Here is a 21,967-nt window from a genome sequence, read left to right on the forward strand (position 1 = left end):
TTCTCTCATGGTCCTCACTGATCTCCCTTTCTCCTCCCCTGGAATATCCAGGACCTACCTTCACATCTTCTCCCCCGTTTTTTTGCCGTCACTGGCTCCAGCAGGTCTGCAATCCTTGCGTTTTTCCATCTGGGCCTTCTCTGAGGGGGCTTCTTGACAATGGGAAAAATGAATCAGACGTATAACAGGTCCATGGAGAGATCATGGTCCTGGAAGTCAGAAGGACCGGGGTTCTAATCCCAGCTCTGCCACTTGCCTGCTGGGTGACCTTGGGCAAGTCACTTCACTTCTCTGGGCCTCATTTACCTCATCTGAAAAGCAGAGGATTAAGACTGTGAGCCCCATAGAGAAGCAGCATGGCTTAGAGAAGCAGCGTGGCTTAGTGGCCAGAGCCTGGGCTTGGGAGTCAGAGGATGTGGGTTCTAATCCCAACCCCGCCACTTGTCTGCTGTGTGACCTCGGGCAAGTCACTTAACTTCTCTGGACCTCAGTGACCTTGTCTGTAAAATGGGGATTAAGACTTTGAGCCCCATGTGGGACAACCTGAGCCCCCTGTATTACCCCAGTGCTTAGAACAGTGCTTGGCATGTAATAAGTGCTTAACAACATAATTATTATTATTATTACTACTATGTGGGACATGGACTGTGATCAACCTGATTAGCTTGCATCTACCCCAGTCCTTAGTACAGTGCCTGGCATGGAGTAAACGCTTAACAAATTCCATAAAAAAGTATTTTAAATGATAAGTGAAAGATTTGGCAAAGGAAAGGAAAAAATCAGTTTAATTATGTTGGTATAACTGATGAGGAGAATCCTGAGAGTAAGAGTATCTGCTTGGTTGGTTAGATGTTCCCTCCCCACGTTCCTGGGGAGACACAGCCTTTACCAACTAGACACTGGGTTGACGTTTAGCGAGAGCAGCCCATCCTGCAGGATCAAGTGGGGAAATTCTTCCTAAATATTTGGTGCTGATCGTCATCATCAGTGGCTTTTACTGGGCACTTTCTGTGTGCAGAGTATGATACTTGCCCAAGGTCACACAGCAGGCAAGTGGCAGAGCTGGGATTAGAACCCCGGTCCTTCCGGCTTCCAGGCCCGTGCTCTATCCGTGGACCTGTTATACATCTGATTCATTCTTCCCTTTTCAAAGAAGCCCCCTCAGAGAAAGCCCAAATGGAAAATACATGGCTTTAAAGATGGCAGGAGAGTACAGTGCAACAGAATTGGTAGACAAGTTCCTTTTTTTAGGGTATATGTTAAGTATTTACTATGTGTCAGACACTGTATTAAGTGCTGGAGTAGATGCACGTCAGTTTGGACACAGTCCATGTCCCACATGAGGTTCGCGATCATCCCCATTTTACAGATGAGGTAACTGAGGCCCGGTGAAATAACTTGCCCAAGAGTATACAGCAGATCAAGTGGCACAGCCAGGATTAGAACCCAGGGCTTTCTAACTGCCAGGCCCATGCTCTATCCATTAGGCAATGCTGCTTCGCTCAGGCTGCCTCCCTCCCCACAACTAGCTGACCGCCCCAATCTGTTTGAGTGCCAGACCCACCTAAAGCACAGAAATTTCCTACCAGCCCTCTGGCTTTCCAGTGGGTGTTGTGGGACTGAGAGAAGCTTCCCATACCCGGAAAGGACTGCTTGCTTCCTTTTCCAAGGAACTGGGAGGAGATCGGATATAGGCCAGGAGAAAATGGAAGCTCTAGTCTGTAAGATCTGTGTGGGCAGGGAATGTGTCTGTTTATTGTTGTACTCTCCCAAGCGCTTAGATCAGTGCTCTGCACACTGTAAGTGCTCAATAAATATGATAGAATGAATGAATGAAACCCAGCATAAGCAGAGTAATGGCTTCTGATTTTTGCGGCAGTGAGATGGTGCTGTGTTTCGGGGTCTGGAGGTCACGTCACAGTATATCCTTTCCATTCCACTGTAAGGCCTTCCAAATGGCTCCTCCATGTTCTGCTCCTTCCATACCACCTATTCACTGGTGTTCAGTGGGCTCACCCGTATTAGGAGAATGGAGGATGGGGCCGTGTTTCCCAGGCAGGGTAACCTGTCTTCCCTTCGAGCGGAGAACCGTTTTCGGAGACTGAGTGAATTTTAAAGATCATTAGCAAGGCGTGTGGGAAAGAAGGTGCAGCTGATTCTCACCTCATGTTCTCCACATGACTGAGGTGACTAATCGTGCTGAATTGGTAAAAATAGGCCGGCTTTGCTCAGCTTGCCATATCTGGCATTAAAAGTAGAATGGACACGGAGTATCAATCTAAAAAAAGCTAAATCCATATTCAGTCTGCAGAAAATTCTGTGTATGTATGGTGTAACGTGTCTCTGTGTATGGTGTTTGGCCTCTGGGTAAGGGCAAACGCTGCCCATGACCCACCCTGCAGCCCAGAGAGAGAGCGGTTGGGCCCACAGCTCTACAGGCGAGGCGAGGGGCCTTGTCTTGCCAGCCGAAAGAGCTGGCCCGGCTGATGGGCTTTCCCCCTTCCCATTCTCCAGCAGTTCCACTCCTCCCATCCCCCCAAGAGTTCTGCAGGTCTAGCTTCGGGAGCAGACGGTGCCATTGATGGCATTTCGCAGCCTGGGCTTTGGGCGAGAGGCCCAGCCCATGTCGTGGCCATTCCTTCATGCACACAACTAAGTCCCTGCACCAGCAAGGGGCAGCCCAGCGCTCCATCCCTACAACTCCATCCACTCCTGAGCCACGGCGGAGGAGGCTCGGCTCCCGAAGGGGAGCGGGAGGTTGAGGGATGTGAGGGTCGAGTCACGCCAGCTCTCATTGTTTTTACGGGTGAGGTGTTCCACACCGCTGCCCTCCGCGGCTGGCCTGGACGGGCTCAGAATCCGGACCTCCGTCTTCTTCTTCAAGCCCGAGAGAGTCGGTAGCCGCTGCCGTTCCCAGCCCGGCAGGGCCTTCTCGGTCACCTCCATTGCTCTCAGACTTGCCCACCTATTTGCCGGGCTACCAGAACCAGACTGGAGCTAGCGAGGGCGAGCACGGGGAGAGATGTTGATCCGGAGGTGATTCAGAAGGGTAAGGAGTAGAGAATCCTTTTCTTGCGACCCCCACCCCAACTTCCCTAGCCCCGTAGCTCACATGTTGTCCCTACCTGTCGGGCGGCAGGCGAAAACGCCTCGTCTCTCATTCATAAACATCGTGGATGAGGTATTTGATGGCTGCGGCGTCTGGCTGCTCAGTGATACTGCTCTGTGCTTTATATCCCGTTTCGAGTCAATACCTTATTTGTCCGTTGTTAAATTTCAGGCCTGAAGCTCCTGCTAATTTGCAGAACTGAATAAACATTCAATCCCGTGTAACGTAATACTGGCTCTCAAGGAGCCCAGCCTACATTTCTGTACATGGCTCTCTCAAAGGGATGCCAGGGCTCTGGCCTTTCAAGTATTTTCCCAACTCCCAAAAGATTCCCAGAGAGTGAAATAAATCCGCTTCTCTGCTCCTTGATATAAATGTCCTCACTGTGGGTAAGAGGTCTGGCCCTGATAAAGCTGCGATAAAGCTCCCCTTCTGTGTCAGTTATTTGTATTAAGGCCTGCCTTGTAAATTTTTTATTTATGTTGATGTTAATGTCTGTCTCCCTTTCTAGACTGTAAACTCACTGTGGGCAGGGAACATGTCTACCATCTCCGTTGTATTTGTACTCTTCCAAACACTTAGCTTTGTGTTCTGCACACAGTGAGTGTTCAGGAAATACCATCAATTGATTGATTTGGACCTTTATTTTGCCACCATGTCCATAGACTGATGCAGAATAGAAGAGGAGGCTGACTTTGGAACATGCTGAACATAAATTGGTTTTTTTGAGTGTTTTTTTCCATGGTGACTCACTTAAATGACTGACACCTTTTTACACGTGAGTGTGCTTTTCTGTGGGAGCATTTTCTAATCCCGATTGAGAAATTCCCCAGGCCAGCTCTTTTCAATCAATGGTATTTATTGAAGACTTACTGTCTGCAGAGCATTATTCTAAGTGCTTGGGAGAATACAAAACAAGAGACTTGGTAAACACATTTTCTTCCCACAAGGTGCTGACAAGCATCGATGTGGGGGAAGGCATTAATATACATTATGGATATGTACATAAGTGCTGTGGGGCCGAGAGTGAATATCACGTACTTGGAGGGTCCAGGTCCAAGTGAACAGGTGGTACAGAAGGGAGAGGGAGTAGGGGAAATGGCTTAGTTGGGGAAGGCCTCTTGGAGGAGGTGTGATTTTAATATGGTTTCGAAGGTGGAGAGTGTGGTGGGCTGTTAGATATGAAGGGGAAAGGCATTCCAGGCCAGAGGGAGGACGTAGGCAAGAGGTTGGTGACTAGATAGATGAGACTGAGGTACCGTGAGTACTTTAGAGGAGCGAGGCACGCGGGCTGGGTTATAGTAGGAAATCAGGGAGGTAAGGTAGGAAGTTTCTGATTCTGCAAGCAAAAACTCCTCACCATTGGATTTAAAGCACTCGATCACCTCAATATCAGATGCCCAAGGGTCACAGATCCGAGCGCATAGACGATCCAGGCGGGATCGGGAGAGCAGGAGAAAAGAGGGCTTAATTGCAGAAGGCCTCTTGGAGAAGAATGTGACATTATTATGCTTTGAAGATGGGAAGAGTGGTGGTCTGGTGTTTTGTGAAGGGGGAGGGAGTTCTAGGCTAGGGAGAGGGTGTGGGAAAGGAGTCGGGGATGAGATAGACGAGATGGGGCACAGTGAGCAAGCTGGCATTAGAGGAACAAAGTGTGTGGGCTGGGCTATAGTAGATTGGTGAGGTAGGAGGGGGCCAGGTGATTGAGTGTTTTAAAACCAGTGGTAAGGAGTTTCTGTTTGTGGGGATGGATGGGCAACAACTGTAGGTCCTCGAGGAGTGGGGAGACACGGACTGACCCATTTTGTAGAAAAATGATCTGGGCAGCAGAGTAAAGTATGGACTAGAGTGGGGAGAGGCAGGAGGCAGGGATGTCAGCAGGGAGGCTGAGGCAGTAATCAAAATGCATGCATCAGTGTGGTGGTAGTTTGGATGAAGAGGGAAGGGTGGATTTTAGTGATGTCGTGAAGGTAGAAACTCCAGGGCTTGGTGACAGATTGAATACGTGGGTTGAATGAGAGAGATAAGTTGAGGGTAATGCCCAAGTTATGGGCTCGAGAGATTCCATTTTAGTTCTGCTAGTGGGTTTCCAGGCTTCTTGCTTTTAGTCCTCAAGTATTTCCCCTTTCTCCCTCTATGGAAGAAAGGGGCCAGAAGTATCCAGCAGCATTCCATGTCCCCTTTCCTAAACGGAGGCAACCTAAGGGAAGTTTGGCGTGTCTTCTCTCCCCCTCGCCTACGTCTGACTCTCCCATCAAGATTTAAGGCTTAAACTCCCCAAGGCTGAAACAAGTGCAAATGAGTGGCTGAGTGGGAGGCCTAATTGTCCTCTAACTCATTCTGCCAAGAGGAAAGCAGAAAAAAAGATAGAATTAGCTCCATTTTAGCCTAGGAAGCTGAGACCCAAACAAATGGATATTTGCTCCATAGTATTGACTGAGTATTCAGCGTAGCCTGGAGCTCAGGTGTCCCACTTAGAAGCCCCCTCTTTCAGGGCCCTTCTTTTTGCCTGAAACTTTCAGCAAATAATATGAGTAATAATTACAGGTAAGCACTTACTATGGGTTGATCACTGTACTAAGCACTGGGGTATATAGAAGATAACCAAATCAGACACAGTCCCTGGCCCATATGGGGTCCACAGTCTAACAGGGAGAACAGGTATGTAACCCCCTTTTTGCAGATGAGCAAATTGAGGCCCAGAGAAGTTAATTGTCTTGGCCAAGGTCACGCAGCAGGCAAGTGGCGGTGCTGGGATTAGACCCCATGTCCCCCGGCCCCTTGTCTTGAGCTCTTTTCACTCGTCAGTCGTATTTATTGAGGGCTTACTGTATTCAGAACACTGTACTAAGCACTTGGGAGAGTACAATATAGGCACATTCCCTGCCCACAACGAGCTTACAGTCTCGAGGACTGTACTAGACCATGCTGCTTCTATGGTTAACCAAAAGATCTGCTGAAACCTGAAGGCGGAGGAAGATATATATTGGCCTGGGGCAAAGGGAGACCCTTGAAGGCTTTAGATGGTAGGAGAGAGGGAAGGAAAGGTGTCAACAGTGACTTTAAGTAGGGGAGGTGGCTTCTAGGGTCACAGTATGGTGATAGTAACCTATCCTGCTGTCCCCTGCTTATGGACTTGTCTGTTATATCAGAAGCTGCCTGGGTCTGTGTCAACGGCCCTGGGAACTTGGCCGGTAACAGAATGGACAGAAGGGCCCAAACGACGGGCTGATAATCCACAGTGCATTTAATAGACTTTCCCCATAGCACCATTCTAAACAAGCTCTCAACACTCTGGTGATCCGTAAGGGTGGGCAGTCCAGTGGCTTGCAGTTTTCCCTTCGTAGATGGGGTTTGGGAGGCTCAAAGTTCATGGGCTTCTAAAGCAGAGTGTGCCCCACAGGGCAGGTAGACTTTAGGTACCTATCTGGATGGGAATGATTTGTTTCTGGCGGAGTCGTCGATCAGGTAATCATCTGGTCGCAGCACTCCTAGTCTTTGGATCCAGGAGGATAATGCAGAATTTTCATATGTCTGTGAAGTAATTATGGTAACTGTGGTATTTTGTTAAATGCTTACTTTGTCCCAAGCACTATACTAAAGTGAGGGGTAGGATGTGCTCCAAATAGTTGGAATCAATTTTTTGCCTAGCCGCTCTTAGACTTTTATAAGACATTTACCAAAAAGTCGATTAAAGAGATGGTTTTTCGGCTTAGCTGTTCTTGGACCTTAATAAGAACGTTGCCAAAAAGTCAATTATAGCAATTATTTCCTCTGTGCTTGGTTCATAGAGTTTGATTTTCTTTTTTTCTCTTTTGCCTTTTTTTTTTTCCCTGGATCCCTCCAAGGCTATGCCTTTCTGCTCTTCCAGGAAGAAAGCTCTGTCCAAGCTCTAATAGACGCCTGCCTAGAGGAAGATGGAAAACTTTACCTGTGTGTATCAAGTCCCACCATCAAGGACAAGCCGGTAAGCGGCAGCCACCCGTCTGTTTCCTTATTCGATCCTGCAATCCTCTCCCCTCAGATAACCCTCCTATAAGGCCCAGATGGAGCATTGGTTGCTATCAAGCTCATTGCAATTCATTAGTGACCCATGACCTTGCCTTTTTTTTAAGTAAAAATCTTGCTTTGGTAATCTAGGCAGTAGTCTTCAGTAATTAGGTCCCAAGTGGCATTCGGCAAATTTGAAATCCTCACAGCGTCACAGTCCTCAAATAGTATGTGTAAATGCTCGGCAGGATAGGGGATCTCAAGTGGGTGAGACTTGGGTCTTGTGCTCTAGAAACTTGCTAGTGAAGATGTCCAAGGGGCCAAATGGATAGACTGTATCGCAGACTGACTGAAATAGCTAGTCAAGAAATGATATCTAAAATGCGTACTTAACTAATACATTGCTAAGTGTTCTTGGGTTTGTGTTGTTGGAATTCAGCTTCTCTTTTGCTTTTAAGGGACATCAAAGGGAGGGCAAGGGAGAGAGAGGAAAAGGAAAATAGTAACTCAGAGGAGTGAGGGAGTGGCATTTCTGGAAGAAGATGAGGTGAAGGAAGGCTTGGGGTCTGGATTCGAGGCAGAGTCCTTCTAGAAATTGTGACTGTAGCGAAAGGCTTTTTACAGTATGGACTTGGGAAATTTTGGAGGAATAAAATGCTTCATTTTGTAGCTTTAACAGTCTAATGTGTGCTTTGGAGAATACAAGCATATAAAATTGCTATGTTTGTACTCTTGATGAAATGTAAGAAGTATAAATGATTAGACGATAATAGAAATATGTTATTTTGATATGTGAATATGAAGAGCCGGTGGCTATAATTATCATTCGGAGATTACACCTCTGATTACACTCTAAAGCATAATAAGAGCGATTCCTTTCATTTTTTCTGGCTTAAGAGAAATAGGAAAAAAGTGAAACTTGAAAATAGAAGCCACCTATCTAGTATCCAAAAGGAAACTTTTATTTTCTGGACTTTTAAAGCTTCCACCATCCAGCTAGCCATCTGAATCTAGAAAAATACAGTGAACTCCAGGAAAATCCACACTGTTTAGAGCTAGAGACCGATTGCCACAGCCAGGGCGATCCTATAAATTAAGTTGGGCTGTTGTTTCAGCTTTGGACACTTCCCAGGTTGTCAAGGCTACAGTATGTCTCCACGGACCTTCGTGAAGAATGGGCAGAAGTGCGGACACTCGCACCCGTTGTGGTTCCTTGCCGGTCCTGAGCCTAGCCGCAGATCCAGTCAGGGTAGCTAAATGCTGCCATCCTTGCACCTCTGGCTCAGGGGCAGGTGGGTGGGGCCGTCTGTTCCGGCCCGTGGACCGCAACGTGCTGACCCTTGATATAATAATAATAACAGTTATGGTATTCGTTAAGCGCTTACTATGAGCCAGGCACTGTACTGAGCGCTGGGGTGGATACTGGCAAATTGGGCTGGACACACTGGTCCATATGGGGCTCACAGCCTCACTCCCCATTTTACAGATTAGGGAACTGAGGCACAGAGGAGTTAAGTGACTTAGGTCCCTCGGCGGACAAGTGGCAGAGCCGAGATTAGAACCCATGACCTTCTGACTTCCAGGCCCATGCTCTCTCCATTATGCCGTGCTGCTCTTCTAAAACAGGTCATCTGTCACCCACTCTGTGTGCTTGGACTCAGTTTCCCACTCTGAGGTGGCAGAAATTTCTGTTTCTAATGCTCTGGAGGTGGTCTCGGTCAGTCGTAGCTATTGAGCGCTAACTGTGTGCAGAGCACTGTACTAAGCACTTGGGAGAGCAGAATGTAATAGATACATTCCCTGTCCACAGCGAGCTCACAGGCTAGACGTCGGACATAGGAACACTAGAAATACTTTTGAGGATGAAATGGGTGACTCGAACCAAGTTTGTAAACTTTGATTTGAAAAGCATTGCCTTCGTGGTTCCAAAAATATTTCAGAAGAGTTTATTTTGGATTTCTCTGGACGAAAAGATGTCATCGGGGTGGAGGGAAAATGTTTCCCAGGATGGATTTTTTTTTTGAGGCGGGAGGGCCAGGGGCTTCGCACAACTCTTTAGCTGTGGGAGAACCGCAGTGAGGTGAAATTAGGCAAAGCGTAGAAAATTGGCCAGGCGACGGGCAGGAGGTAGCAGGGGTTGAGACAATCCTAAGAGTTACTGAAGTCGAGGAATAGGAGCAATATTTAGGAGGAAGCGGAGAACCGTGAGTAAGGGACCTGCAGATGACCATTCCGGTAGCTTCTTCTGATCCCTGCTTGAAAAACCCCGGGGGGCTGCCTCCCTCCCTGGGTAGCAGGTAGAATCAGCTCCTATCCCCCCCCCCCCCATTTTCCTCCTGCCTCCTTGCTGTGAAGACCTCAGGGGCTCTTCTCCAGTAAACCGTAGTAGGTGCTGGTGGAAAGGGATATTGCTCCCCTCACCCTCAATTGATGGGATCGATAGAATTCCCAGTTCCGAAAAGCCAGCCTGAATCCAGCTTGCCCTTTCATTCACCCGCAGACGGGGAGGGCCGATCCTACCCCAAAGCCCACCGTCCTGGGGACGTTGCCTAAATTAAGTCTGCTTAGGTCTGGCCAAGTGCCCCGTAACATCACCCCTCCCTCTCATAGTGACCTCGGAGATCTGAGCTGCCGGAGTGCTAGACGCCCTTCAGGAGGACAGACGGAAAAGAAACAGAGGAAGCCAGATGAGAATTTTTAGCTGCCGTAGAAGCTAAATCACCACAGTGTGGCCTACTGGAAAGAGCCCAGGTGTGGGAGTCAGAGGACCTGGGTTCTAATCCCGGCTCTCCGCCTGCCTGCTTAACTTCTCTGTGCCTCGTTTCCCTCATCTGTAAAATGGGGATTCAATATCTGTTCTCCTTCCCTCCCATGTGGGACCTGATTATCCTTTATCCATCCCAGCGCTGAAGTGCCGTGCTTGGAACTTAGTAAGTGCTGAACAAAAACCACGATTATTATTATTAATAATCACTAGTTTCTGAACAGTGAAAGCTGCCACACCCTCCCAGGCCCCTAGGTTTTGGACTTCTTTTCCACCTTTCCTCCCATCCCTACCGTACACTTAGCGACGGGGTAAGGGAATAGTGTGGAAGCGGCATCGGGGCGCGAGAAGGAAGCCGACACCTCCTTTTCCAGTGATTGTGGGGGAGTGGGAGAAGATGAAGCCCCCTCTGGAGAGAGCTGCAGGGGAGACCAGGTTGTCTGGGAAGAGCCAGTGATGGGCAGGAGGAGGAATGACTGAGAGAGGACCAGGTCAAGGATGAAGGGGAGCTTCCCCATGATGGAGCGGGGGTTCCACAGGCCACACTTGGCAGCAGCTGGGGAAAGGGGAAGTGTCGGGGCGACGGCGTGAGGGGTGGGGTGGGGGGATTGGATGGGAGCGAGTTGCCGGGGGCCGGCGCAGGGAGAGGGGGATGAGGGGTGGCCCTGGGACAAGAAGGACAGGGATGAGGCGGGGAGAAGGGGTGGAAACGGCGTAAGGGGAGGAGAGGAGTTGGCTAGCCGAGCGGGTGGGGGCCTGAGGTGGGAGGAGAACTCTGGGATGGACAGACAGGAACGGGGGGATGGAAGAGTCGTGGTGAGCAACTTGATAAGCTAGAGCAATAACACCTACTGTGTGGAGGACACTGTATTAAGCGCTCAGGGGAAGACAGTAGAATTCGTAAATATGAGCTTGCTGTCAAGGAACTTGCTATCTTTCTGGGGAGGTGGACATTAAAATTAATTCAGATAGGAGGAGCATGGCCTAGGGCAAAAAGCATGGGCCTGGGAATCAGAGAACCTGGATTCTAATCACAGCTCTGCCAATTGAGAAGCAGCGTGGCTTAGAGGAAAGAGCCCGGGCTCGGGAGTCAGAGGTCATGGGTTCTAATCCTGGCTCCGCCACTTGTCAGCTGGGTGACTTTGGGCAAGTCATTTAATTTCTCTGTGCCTCTGTTACCTCATCTGTAAAATGGGGATTAAGACTGTGAGCCCCATGTGGGACGACCTTATTACCTTGTATCCCCCCCCCAGTGCTTAGAACAGTGCTCGGCACATAGTAAGCATTTAAATACCATCATCGTCAGTTGCTTGCTGTGTTATCTTGGGCAAGTCACTTAACTTCTCTATGCCTCAGTTTCCTCAATTATAAAATGGGGGTAAATACCCGTTCTCCCTCCTATTGAGACTGTAAACCCCATACGGGACAGGGCCTGAACCCGGATTAACTTGTATCTACCCCAGCACTTAGAACATTATTCGACACGTAGTAAGCGCTCAAAAATGCCATGAAAAACAGGAGGTAATGGAGTATACACAAACATGTTTAGAAGTGCAGTGGGGAAGGGCGGACCTGACTCCCCAAGGGCTTAGGTGGCGTGGGAGTTTCGAAGTGGCAATCACGAAGTTGTAAGGTAGGGAGATGAGAAATTAATTGGGAAAGGTCTCTGTTGAAAGATGTGGTTTCAGAAGGGCTTTGGAGATGGGAGGAACAGCTTTGTGAGATTGGAAAAGGAAGGGAGGTTGAGGACAAGAGGCCAGGGGGAGCAGAGGCGAGACCCAACGAGTTGGTTGGTGGTTACAGCTTAGAAATTCACCATACTGGACTTAGAAACCCCCACCCGCTTCTCCAGTGCGATCAGAATGGGCGCGTCCGTGACCTTCGGCCTGTCAGCCGTTTAACTGTTAAGACTGTGGACACTGTTAGCAAGAACCACCAAACTTCACAAGAACGACTTGGATGTCAGAGTTGTCTGCAGCAAATCGAGTCTTGCGTCATCAAAGCTCGCAGGCCCTAGTGAGCCAGAGGAGGATGCCTGGGCGAAGCCAGGCGGAGGTGATCCGTTCCTCATTTCACCTTCTACGAAAGAGGAATGCTCCAAAGATAGTGGTAAAATATTCCCCCCCCCCCATGTTAAGAATGATGCATTTGGAAGATTCTGCAACCAGCCCAACGGATGAGCCTTTAATACTGGTACCAGAGCTAACCAGTAAGGGAACAGGGACCGGTAAGGACTGGAGAAGCACCATAGTGTAGTGGATAGAGATTGGGCCTGGGAGTCAGAAGGTCATGAGTTCTAATCCCGGCTCCACCACTTGTCTGCTGTCACTTCACTTCTCTGTACCTCAGTTACCTCGTTTGTAAAATGGGGATTGAGACTGTGAGCCCCACCTGGGACTGGGACCGTGTCCAACCCGATTTGCTTGTATCCACCCCCGTGCTTAGGACAGTCCTTGGCACATAGTAAGTGTTTAACAAATACCATAATTATTATTATCATCATCTGTTGTCCCCACGGATGCTAGCTTGACCTCCACAGGTGTCTGAGGTGGTTGTCCCTCAAAGTAAGGTGGGAGCCAGCTGGAAGGCAGAACTGTGATGGAGGTCAGGGCCTCAGCCCTCTTCCGGCCCGGCTCTCAGGGCTGGGGTAGAAGCCTTTGCCCCAAGCTTCAAGTAGGATTTTTTTAAGCACTAACTGTGTGTCAGGCAAGCAAGCTGTTTGCCAAATCCCAGAGCTAACTACCGTGCCCAGCAAATAGTAAGTGCTTAAAAAAACCCAACCCATTAAAATACTACTTTCCCTTTGGTTTCCTAGCCCTGAGGTCATTTCTGAATTCCCTTCCCTAGTCCTGTGGATGGGCATAGAGGGGGTGGTCCTCCTCCCTCATCCCATGTGTATTTCTAGCTCAACTTTGCCAACTTCACTGCAAATTCACTCTTGCACTCAGTGAAAATAGGCAGCCCTGCTTAGTACGACTCTGTCTCAACAAAAGCATAGTGGGTGTGGTCTTTGCTTTACATCAAGAGGGCTATAGGTATTTTATAGCCCTAAAAAAGATGTACTATACTATTAGCATATCTGGGTTCATAGAGGAACTCAGCGAATTTAGCTACTGTGAAAAGTTTGTCTAGATCCGTGTTGGCATGGCTAGCTGTATCAGTTAAAAGGATTTTATCCATCTCCTTCCCCTTCACCAACAGAGTAAAGTAGCTCTGAAAATCGGTTGGGTTTTGTTTCATTTCTTCCATACAGCCACTCTTAGTATTACATCAAGGAATCTGAAACCTGCTGGGAGTTCATCTTCGCTTCTAATTGTCTAGAAAATTCAACTTAGTAGCTGATGAGCCTCAAATGCCCTTGAGTTACTCAGTTTAGAACCTGTTCTATCCAAGGCACTGGCTAACAAGAAGAATAGTGAGGCAAGAGACGGTCGTTATCGGATACATCACATTCGTAGAGCGAAAATCTCACGATCAGCATTGTCTTATCAATAATAATAATAATAGTATTAAGGACTTACTGTGTGCCAGGCACTGTACTGAGTGCTGGGGTAGATAGAAGATAAATGGGCTGGGCACAGTCCCTGTCCTACATAGGGCTCACAATTTAACCGTCCTTTTGCAGATGAGGTAACCGAGGCACAGGGAAGTTAAATGACTTGCCCAAGATCACACAGCAGTCTAGTGGCAGAGCTGGAGTTAAAACACAGGTTCTTCTGACTCCCAGGCCTGTGCTCTCTCCACAAGTCTATGCTGCTGTGGTAGGTGACTGTATTATAATAATAATTATGGTATTTAAGTGCTTACTATGAATCAAGCACTGTACTAAATGCCGGGGTAGATACATGATCATCAGGTCCCTCATGGAGTTCACAGGAGGGATAATAGGTGTCGAATCCCCATTTTACAGATGAGGGAACAGAAGCCCAGCAAAGTCAAATGACTTGCCCAAGGTCACCCATCAGATAAGTGGCAGAGCCGGGATTAGAACCCAGGTCCTCTGACTCCTAGGCCTGTGTTCTTTCCACTGGACCACACTAGTGTATGGGTGGATGCTGATTTATCTCCAGCAACCCACTTATGTCAGAAGGTCACAGAGGAATCTACAGGTTAGATCACACAGAGAGCAGAATTCTGGACAGATCCTCATCTCATACCCTCCGAGGTGTGAGAAACCACTGCTTCAGCACCCGGCCAACAAACAAAATACCTGGACGTTAAGCTCCTGGAGAATGAAGACCCCTGCCAGCAACTCTCCAGAAACATGACATCTTCTTCTTAAAGGTGTTTCCTCCCACTCTCCTCAGGAAGCAGTGTGGAAGTGTCCGCTGAACTGTGTTAAAACATGTGTAAATGCAAGGTATTCCATTTCGTGGTATTTGTTAAGCCCCTACTATGTGCCAGGCGCTGTACTAGGTGCTGGGGTAGATCCAAGCTAATCAGGTTGGACACGGTCTTAATCCTTTATAGATGAGGTAACCGAGGCCCAGAGAAGTGAAACGACTTGCCCAAGGTCACACAGCAGACGAGTGGCGGAGCCGGGATTAGAACCCAGGTCTTTCAGACTCCTGGGCCGGTGCTCCCGCCGTGCCACTTGATGTCGATTCTAGCTCATAAGTGATGCCAATGGAGCTGATCCGGGAGGAGGGTGTGGATTTTGGAGGGGAGACCTACCCTCTAGACTGTAAGCCTGACGTCGGCGGGGAATGTGTTGACCGATTCAGTTGTATTATTTTTTACGTGGTATTCGTTGTAATAATGATGGTATTGGGTAAGCGCTTACTCTGTGCCAAGCACATGGGGCTCAGTCTTTATCCCCATTTTCCAGATGAGGGAACTGAGGCCCAGTGACATTAAGTGGCTTCCCCAAGGTCACACAGCAGCAGACAAGTGGCGGAGCTGGGATTAGAACCCACGTCCTCTGACTCCCAAATCCGGGCTCTTTCCACTCAGCCACGTGCACTTACTGTGTGCCAGGCACTGTACTAAGCGCTGGGGTAGATAGAAGCTGATCAGGTTGGACACAGTCCGTGTCCCACCTGGGCTCACAGTCTTAGTATCCATTTTACAGATGAGGTCACTGAGGCACAGAGAACTGAAGTGACTTGCCCGAGGTCACACAGCAGACAAATGGCAGAACTAGGATTAGAACCCAAGTTTTTCTGAATCTCAGGCTGGTGCTCCATCCACTATGCCCTGCTGCTTCTCACAGAGTACTGTTCTCTCCCAAGCGCTTAGTAGTGCAGTCTGAACCCAGTACGTGTTCAATAAATACCATTGATGATTGATGATGAGAGAGGCCTCTTCCAGGAGAGAATGTTGAGCAGATTGCATCTCTGGAGGCTTCAGTTTGGTCTGAAACCTAAAACATCCCGGCTGCCACCCTCTGACGCTGCTTTTATAAAATAGAAATTGAGGAAACCGAACACCGATTTCAATTATTTAGTAACAGTTTCGACAACTCCTGGTTTGGTGTGATGGGTTCGAGTAATGAGAAATGCAGGTTTCTGGGAGATCAAGAGATTCGCTGCTGGAATGAGATGCGGCGGTACCTTCTACTGGGTCCACTTCAGGTTCAACGGGTTATTTAAAAAGAAACACCGAACCAAAAAACACACAACTCTTGGTGTGTTGGATAGGGTTGCTTGGATGGAAGGCAAGACCACTTAAGCAACTTTCTTGCAGGTGCAAATCCGACCTTGGAACCTGAGTGACAGCGACTTTGTCATGGACGGCTCTCAGCCTCTGGACCCCAGGAAAACCATCTTTGTCGGTGGGGTGCCACGACCCCTTCGCGCCGGTGAGTGATACGGAAAATACGTTCAACTTAAACTCGCTGCTCAGGCCGCCCCCACTGCTGGTTTCTTGGCAAGGGTATTCGCTAAATCATCTTTGGCGATGGAGAAAATTGCGGTCTCTTTAACCTAAAATGCATGAAATTCTGGGCCTGAGTCGATCGTTGCTGAGACAGTCACTGAGGGGGTCAGGAGCCTCAGTGGAATAGCAGAGGGTCTTAGAGGCCTGCCCAGAGAAACGGTAATCTTCGGGATGGGCTTGTTAATCCTGAAAGCTTTGCTTTGCTATTCCCACAACCTTCCCAAGTGGGATTGAATCCTGTTTATCTGCACAAAGATAGCTTTCCCTTCTTGTTCAAAAAAAAAAAAAAAAAATGCCTTCCCTTCCCTTCCAGTTGACATGTTCTGACCCAGCGATGCCATCGCTGGGTCAGGAATGAAGTGCACAATTATTGTACCCTGTTGGGTGAAGTGAAACCCAGTGTTAAAATTCATAAAATAGACCGGCTATATAAGCAGCCGATGAATCTCTGGCCCCACCCCCATGAAAAATCATTCCCGTCACGAAAATGCTACCTACTTAGCTGTTCTGTGAGCCCTAAGAAGCCGAGCAAATTATCAGCTTCCTGTCGTTGCTTAGTGACAACAGACGTAAGATGCTGAACGAAGCTTCTCTCCAAGGGGCAGCTCATTGTGTGAGAAGAGCTCTCCTCTGCCTCACTTTTCAGTCAGGATCAATGAACCCGATGTCAGAAATGAAGAGCTGCCCTTCAGGAAAAAAAGCTAAAAAGCCAATCTTTTTAAACTGCTCATTTGGCTCATTGGAAAAGGGGTCTGAGCCCGTCACGCTCGGGGGCTTCCCCACCTCTCCAGGAGGGGACAGAGGTGCCCATTCATGAATGAATTCATTCATTCAGTCATATTTATTGAGTGCTTACTGTGTGCGAAGTAGTGTACTAAGCACTTGGGAGAGTACAATATAACAACAGACACATTCCTGTCCACAAAGACCTCACAGTTTAGAGGGGGAGACAGACATTACTATAAATAAACAGATAAATAGATTACAGATATATACATGTGTTCTGTGGGGATGGGAGGGAGGATGAATGAAGGAGCAAGACAGCAGTGCAGAACGGAGTTGGGGGAGACGAGGGGTCAGTCAGGGAAGGCTTCTTGGTGGAGCTGTCCCTTCATGTGCATTCCACAGGGGCAGAAGGACTCACCCAGAGCTGTTTGAGTTTGGTTCACAGCCTCGCTCATCCTCGATCTCTCTATTGGGGGAAGAGGTGCCTATTTCACAGGGGCAGTTGGAGGCGATCGCCCCCGGAGCTGGGAGATTGTGGTTCACAGACTTGTTCCTCCTAGGTGCCTCTAGAAGGGGACAGAGATACCCATTCCACAGGGGCAGTGAGGGTCATCTTCCCCAGAACTGTTTGAGCTTGGCTAATAGTCTTGCTTGTCCTGGGTCTCTGAGAAGCCCTAACGCTTTCCACTTGGGACCGGGAAGACCTACAATGGTGACCTTTTGTCCCACAAGCTCTTCTCCTTCCCTTCCTAACCTCTGCTAAAAATCTCTGCAATATTTTCATTCTCACACATACAATGAAAGGTTGCCCTTCCCCCACTACCCCGCCATTAGGGGGTAGGCCTGTTTGCTGTTGGTTTGTTGGGGAACATTACCAGGCCCTAGGCAGGAGGACGAGAAGCCAGGGAGGTTGTTTTTTTTTAACCGCAGTCTGCTTCACCCTTTGCAGGGCGCTTGTAGGGTGGCCATGGTTAAAAATATTAAAGCATCCGCCCTGAATCAGCGGTGACGTTTCTGATAACAGGGACCTGGGAGGGAAACGCAGTGGCTCCGGAGTGATGGTGAGGCGTTAGCCCCAGAGAAACGCTCTAGGTTTGACGGTTCCAGTGGTCTCTCTTATGCTAGGATTAATTTGCCCAAGTGTCATATTCTGCTGGCATCACATAGGATGCCACGTGAGCCCACTCTGGGAGGTGGTGGTGTCATAGAGCATGTGCTCACACCCACAGCGGGATTTGATGGTTTGGAATGAGCCCGAGCAGCAAATCTCTCCAGCCCAAGTGTCCACTAAAGCCCCGGGCCTGAGGTCTCTTCTCTCCTCAGTCAGCTCAATGCGCATCACATAGACACCTGCAAGGGATTCTATGATCTGACCCCTGAACTTTCACCTGCTCTCTCAGGTACCTTCACTGAGCAGGGTCGCCCGCTGTCCATGCCATAAAAATGACCAATAATCAATCAAGTTGAAAACGCCCAGAAAAATATCCCTGGCTATTCAGTGGCAGCTTCAATGAAGTCAAGGAGCCAAAGAGGCTCCTCCTCTCCTAGGGAGGGAGCCACTGGCCATCTCTTGAGTCTGGGGCCCACCTGACTTAAGAATAATATAACAATAATAGTATTGCCCAACATTGTGCTTACTATGTGCAAGGCACTGATCTAAGCTCTGGACTGGGTACAAGAAAATTGGGTTGGACACAGTCCCTGTCCCACACGGGGCTCACAGTCTTGATCCTCTTTTTACAGATGAGGTAACTGAGGCCCAGAGAAGTGACGTGACTTGCCCAAGGTCACACGGCAGACAAGTGGCGGAGCCAGAATTAGAACTCATGACCTTCTGATTCCAAGGCCCATGCTCTAGCCCCTCCCCCCAACCCCATTTTACCAATGATGCACCGGGGCTGTGCCCGTCTTGCTGCCCAGCAGGGCAAAGAGGCAGTCAGGTGAGGGGAAAGGGGGATTCTTTATACTCCCCCCTCAATCCCTTCTTCCTTCCCCTCCTCTTGATCCTTCTTCCCCTCTTCCTCACTTTTCTCCTACTCTTCCCCTTTCTTTTCCTCCTCCTCTCCTCCATAATGCTCTTTCCTCTTGCTCCTGGATCTGTTGAGCCAGTACGGGAGAGGTCAGAGGCTTTCTCCGGCCTTTAGATGCCTTCTCCTGCCATCGAACTCTCAGTAAAGAATAGTTGTGTTTTCTAGACAATGTCTAGTTGCTCCCAGCACGCCCCATGCCTTGGTTGGCATGCTGCGATTCTCTATCCCTGTTTGCTGGGCATTTAGCATCGCTTTGCTAAAAGGATGTCACAGCTGATGCCCAATTTACCATCATTTCTTGAGAGGCTCCTCCTCCTTTCGCTTCTCTGCATCATGGCCTTATTGTCAAAGGGAGCAGTAAACAAAAGAAAGCGCTCAGAGCAGTTTGATACTTTGTAAGTGATTAACACATGTCATAAATGGTTAACGTATATGTTAGAGGCAGGCAAATACATGTAACACTGTGTAAATGTCATCTAGATCAACGCATTGGGGAGTGGTGCTGGGGAGGATAGCCAGATTTCTCGGGTAGCTTTAACGAGACAGTTGGAAATGGTTAAAACAGACACCAAAAAGCAAATCCAATCATACTCCAGACCGTATTTTGGTCTGAATCAGTGAGGTTTAATGTAATCACCTCACTAGCATGTTAGTCCAGTCACGTTCTGGAGTAATCCAAATCATTTGAAAATCCAATTGAAAAGTGGGGAGTGGTTGGTGTGGCTGTTCCTGAGGGTTAATTTGGTTTAATTGATTAAATTAATATGGGTAAATTGGTTTAGTTTGACTAAGCGACTGACCCATTGGAGGAGGGCAGGGGCTCCGGGCTTTGCCCAAAAGAGAGATCCGCCGTTGCCCTTTGACCCACAGCGGGCTTGGCCAGATGTTTGGAAGGGTTGCCCTTTGCCGGGAGCTCCCTGAAGGTGACTGGTTGAGAACCATCCAAGCCAGGTGCCAGAATTCCCCCTTTCTGGCCTCCAAAAATGGTCCTCTAGCACTCTTTCCAGTGTTTTATTCCTTTTCAGGGATTTCAGAAGATGGATCCACATCCCGTCTGCCAGGAGATTTGTCACGATTTGAACCGAACCGTTCCGTTCTTTAGTATTGTCTCGTGGTTGCTTTTCCCTTGCGAAGTCATAACTCCTCTCCCTCCTGGGCACTCTTTGTACACCTGCGGGGTTTTTTGTGTTACAGTCGAGTTGGCGATGATCATGGACCGTTTGTACGGAGGAGTCTGCTATGCCGGCATTGATACGGACCCCGAGCTGAAGTACCCCAAAGGGGCTGGCAGAGTGGCTTTCTCCAATCAGCAGAGCTATATTGCTGCTATTAGTGCTCGCTTTGTGCAACTCCAACACAATGATATTGATAAACGGGTAAGTTCCAGCGGAGGGTGACACCCCCGTTGACCAGATGTTTGGGTCCCTGGCAGGGGGCGATGGGAGAGAGTCACGGCGATAAGCCAGCAGAACTATTTCCGGGTCCTCATTCGTCAGCCCGGGGTGTCCTAACGGAGAGGCAGCGGCATTATTGCAGAGTGATCTGAAGGATGTCCCTTCCTCCCAGGCAGTGGCTTCGTGCTTACAGAATGGTTTCCGCTAAAATCTATGGGGACGATGGAGTGTGGTATCTGAGCGGCGGGGGTGAGGAGGCCAACTCTTGGCTCTGGTGGCGCTAACCGGTTGGGGGACTGGGGAGGGGCGGAGTGGGAGAGAGAGAGGAGATGGCTGTGGGGCGTCAGCGTTGTGGAAAGGTGAGTGGTCCCACAGGAGATATCTCGAGACCAGCATTCGTAGACAGAAAGGAGAAGCAGAAAGGGCTCTGTCTTGCAACTGTTGTTCTCTCCCAGGTGTTTAGTACAGCGCCTGACCCTCGCTAGCTGCTCAGTTAATGCAGTTGGTTGATCGATGGGCTAAGATGGCTCCTCTGGTGTTTTTCATGCTAAAGAAAAGAGAACCTGTTGGGGTGACAGTGGGAGCCAGATGATACTTGCTCTCGTCTCCTTTCCTTCTTCAGCTGCACAGCCCTGGCTCTCTGCTACTTTTCCTTTGCATGCTTTCTCTTTCGTTCTTTCTCTCTCTCCCATGTGCATGCTCTCTCTCTCACAGTCTCCCTGTGTAGATGTTGCCCAAATCCGTAACTCCATGCTTGACCTGTGACCTCTTCTCCCGTCCCACATCTCTCACCGCTTTGTATCTCTTTGCCTACCGAAGAAAAGTTGAGCTAAACCTAGCTCACTGTCTTATCCCTCAAACTTTCTCTCTTCCCTGTTGTTCTGAACACTACTAAGAGCCCTCCCTCCCCCTGGGGAAGTAGGGGGGGTCTGACAATTGAGACCTAAACCAGGACCATAAAGGGAACCGGACCCCACTAGCCTCCTTTCCGTGGCTGGTAAGTGTGCATCCCTGGCTTGGGGGTGTTTTTTAGGGTACCTCCTCAGCTGGACTGTGGCATACTGAGAGGGGGATTGTGAAGGGGTGCTCCTGGAAGTTCTGTTGGTACATTTTCCTCTCTCCCACCTATCCCAGCTTGCCATTTTCCAGCTGACATCAGTCTCTTGGAAACACCCCGAAACCAGAGACTTGAACCAACAGGAAGGTCCAAAATACGGGTGGGGGAGCCATTCCTCTCCCTGTGCCCGCAAAGCTCCTCAGGTTAATTTATGCACCCGTGACCCCATCTTCTCCTGGTCCTTCTCACATATATTCTTGTCGCCCTCATTGACTCCCGTCGACCCCACATCCAACTCCCCCCAACCCCGGCCAGTCCTGCTGATTCTATCTCATACTTCCTAATCCATGGCAGTCCTTCCTTTCCACTCCACCAGCTCCCTCTCCTGTCCAAAGCATCTCACACATGTATCAATGTCCTTGCTGGCCTCCTGACCTGTAGATATTCCCTCATTATTATTGTTTTATTATTACTATCGATCGTATTTATTGAGCACTTACTGGGTGCAAAGCACCATACTAAGCGCTTGAGAGAGCAAAATATAGCATCAGACACATTCCCTGCCCACAGCGAGATCACAGGGGGAGACAGACATTAATATAAATAAATAAATAGATAATAAATTACAGATAATTACCTGCAGCAGGCCTCCTAAGGGGAGAAAGAGAAAAAGATATTTAAGGGCTTACTAAATGCTGGGGTGAACACGTGGGGCTCACCGTCTTAATCCCCATTTGACAGATGAAGTAACTGAGGCACAGGAAAGTGAAGTCCAGGGTCACACAGCAGATATGAGGTGGAGCCAGAATTAGAACCCAGATCTAACTGGGTCTATTTTTCAGTCTATTTCTGACTTCCAGGCCCGTGCTCTATCCGCTAGATCACACTGCCTCTAGGTGAAACACATTTAGGTTGTGGAAGAAGAATGTCCCCCAGTTACCCTTGCGCTGCCCTTGCTGATCGTGCCCGCACTGGCGGAGGTTGGGACTCAGAAATTGCTCCAGCCATCGCGTGACCTGC

General features: G+C 48.9%; 1 protein-coding gene across 1 annotated transcript in view; it reads left to right on the forward strand.

Annotated features, from left to right (window-relative positions):
* The window catches only part of CPEB3 (cytoplasmic polyadenylation element binding protein 3), a 144,374-nt gene that overhangs the window by 106,652 nt on the left and 15,755 nt on the right, over nt 1-21,967 (forward strand). The window contains exons 6-8 of the mRNA XM_029059668.2: nt 6,958-7,076; nt 15,549-15,663; nt 19,691-19,872. Of these exons, the coding sequence (XP_028915501.1) occupies nt 6,958-7,076; nt 15,549-15,663; nt 19,691-19,872 (416 nt within the window). The remainder of the gene's footprint in view (nt 1-6,957; nt 7,077-15,548; nt 15,664-19,690; nt 19,873-21,967) is intronic.

Source organism: Ornithorhynchus anatinus, chromosome 3 (assembly GCF_004115215.2).
Source record: "Ornithorhynchus anatinus isolate Pmale09 chromosome 3, mOrnAna1.pri.v4, whole genome shotgun sequence".
NCBI classification, from domain to species: Eukaryota; Metazoa; Chordata; class Mammalia; order Monotremata; family Ornithorhynchidae; genus Ornithorhynchus; species Ornithorhynchus anatinus.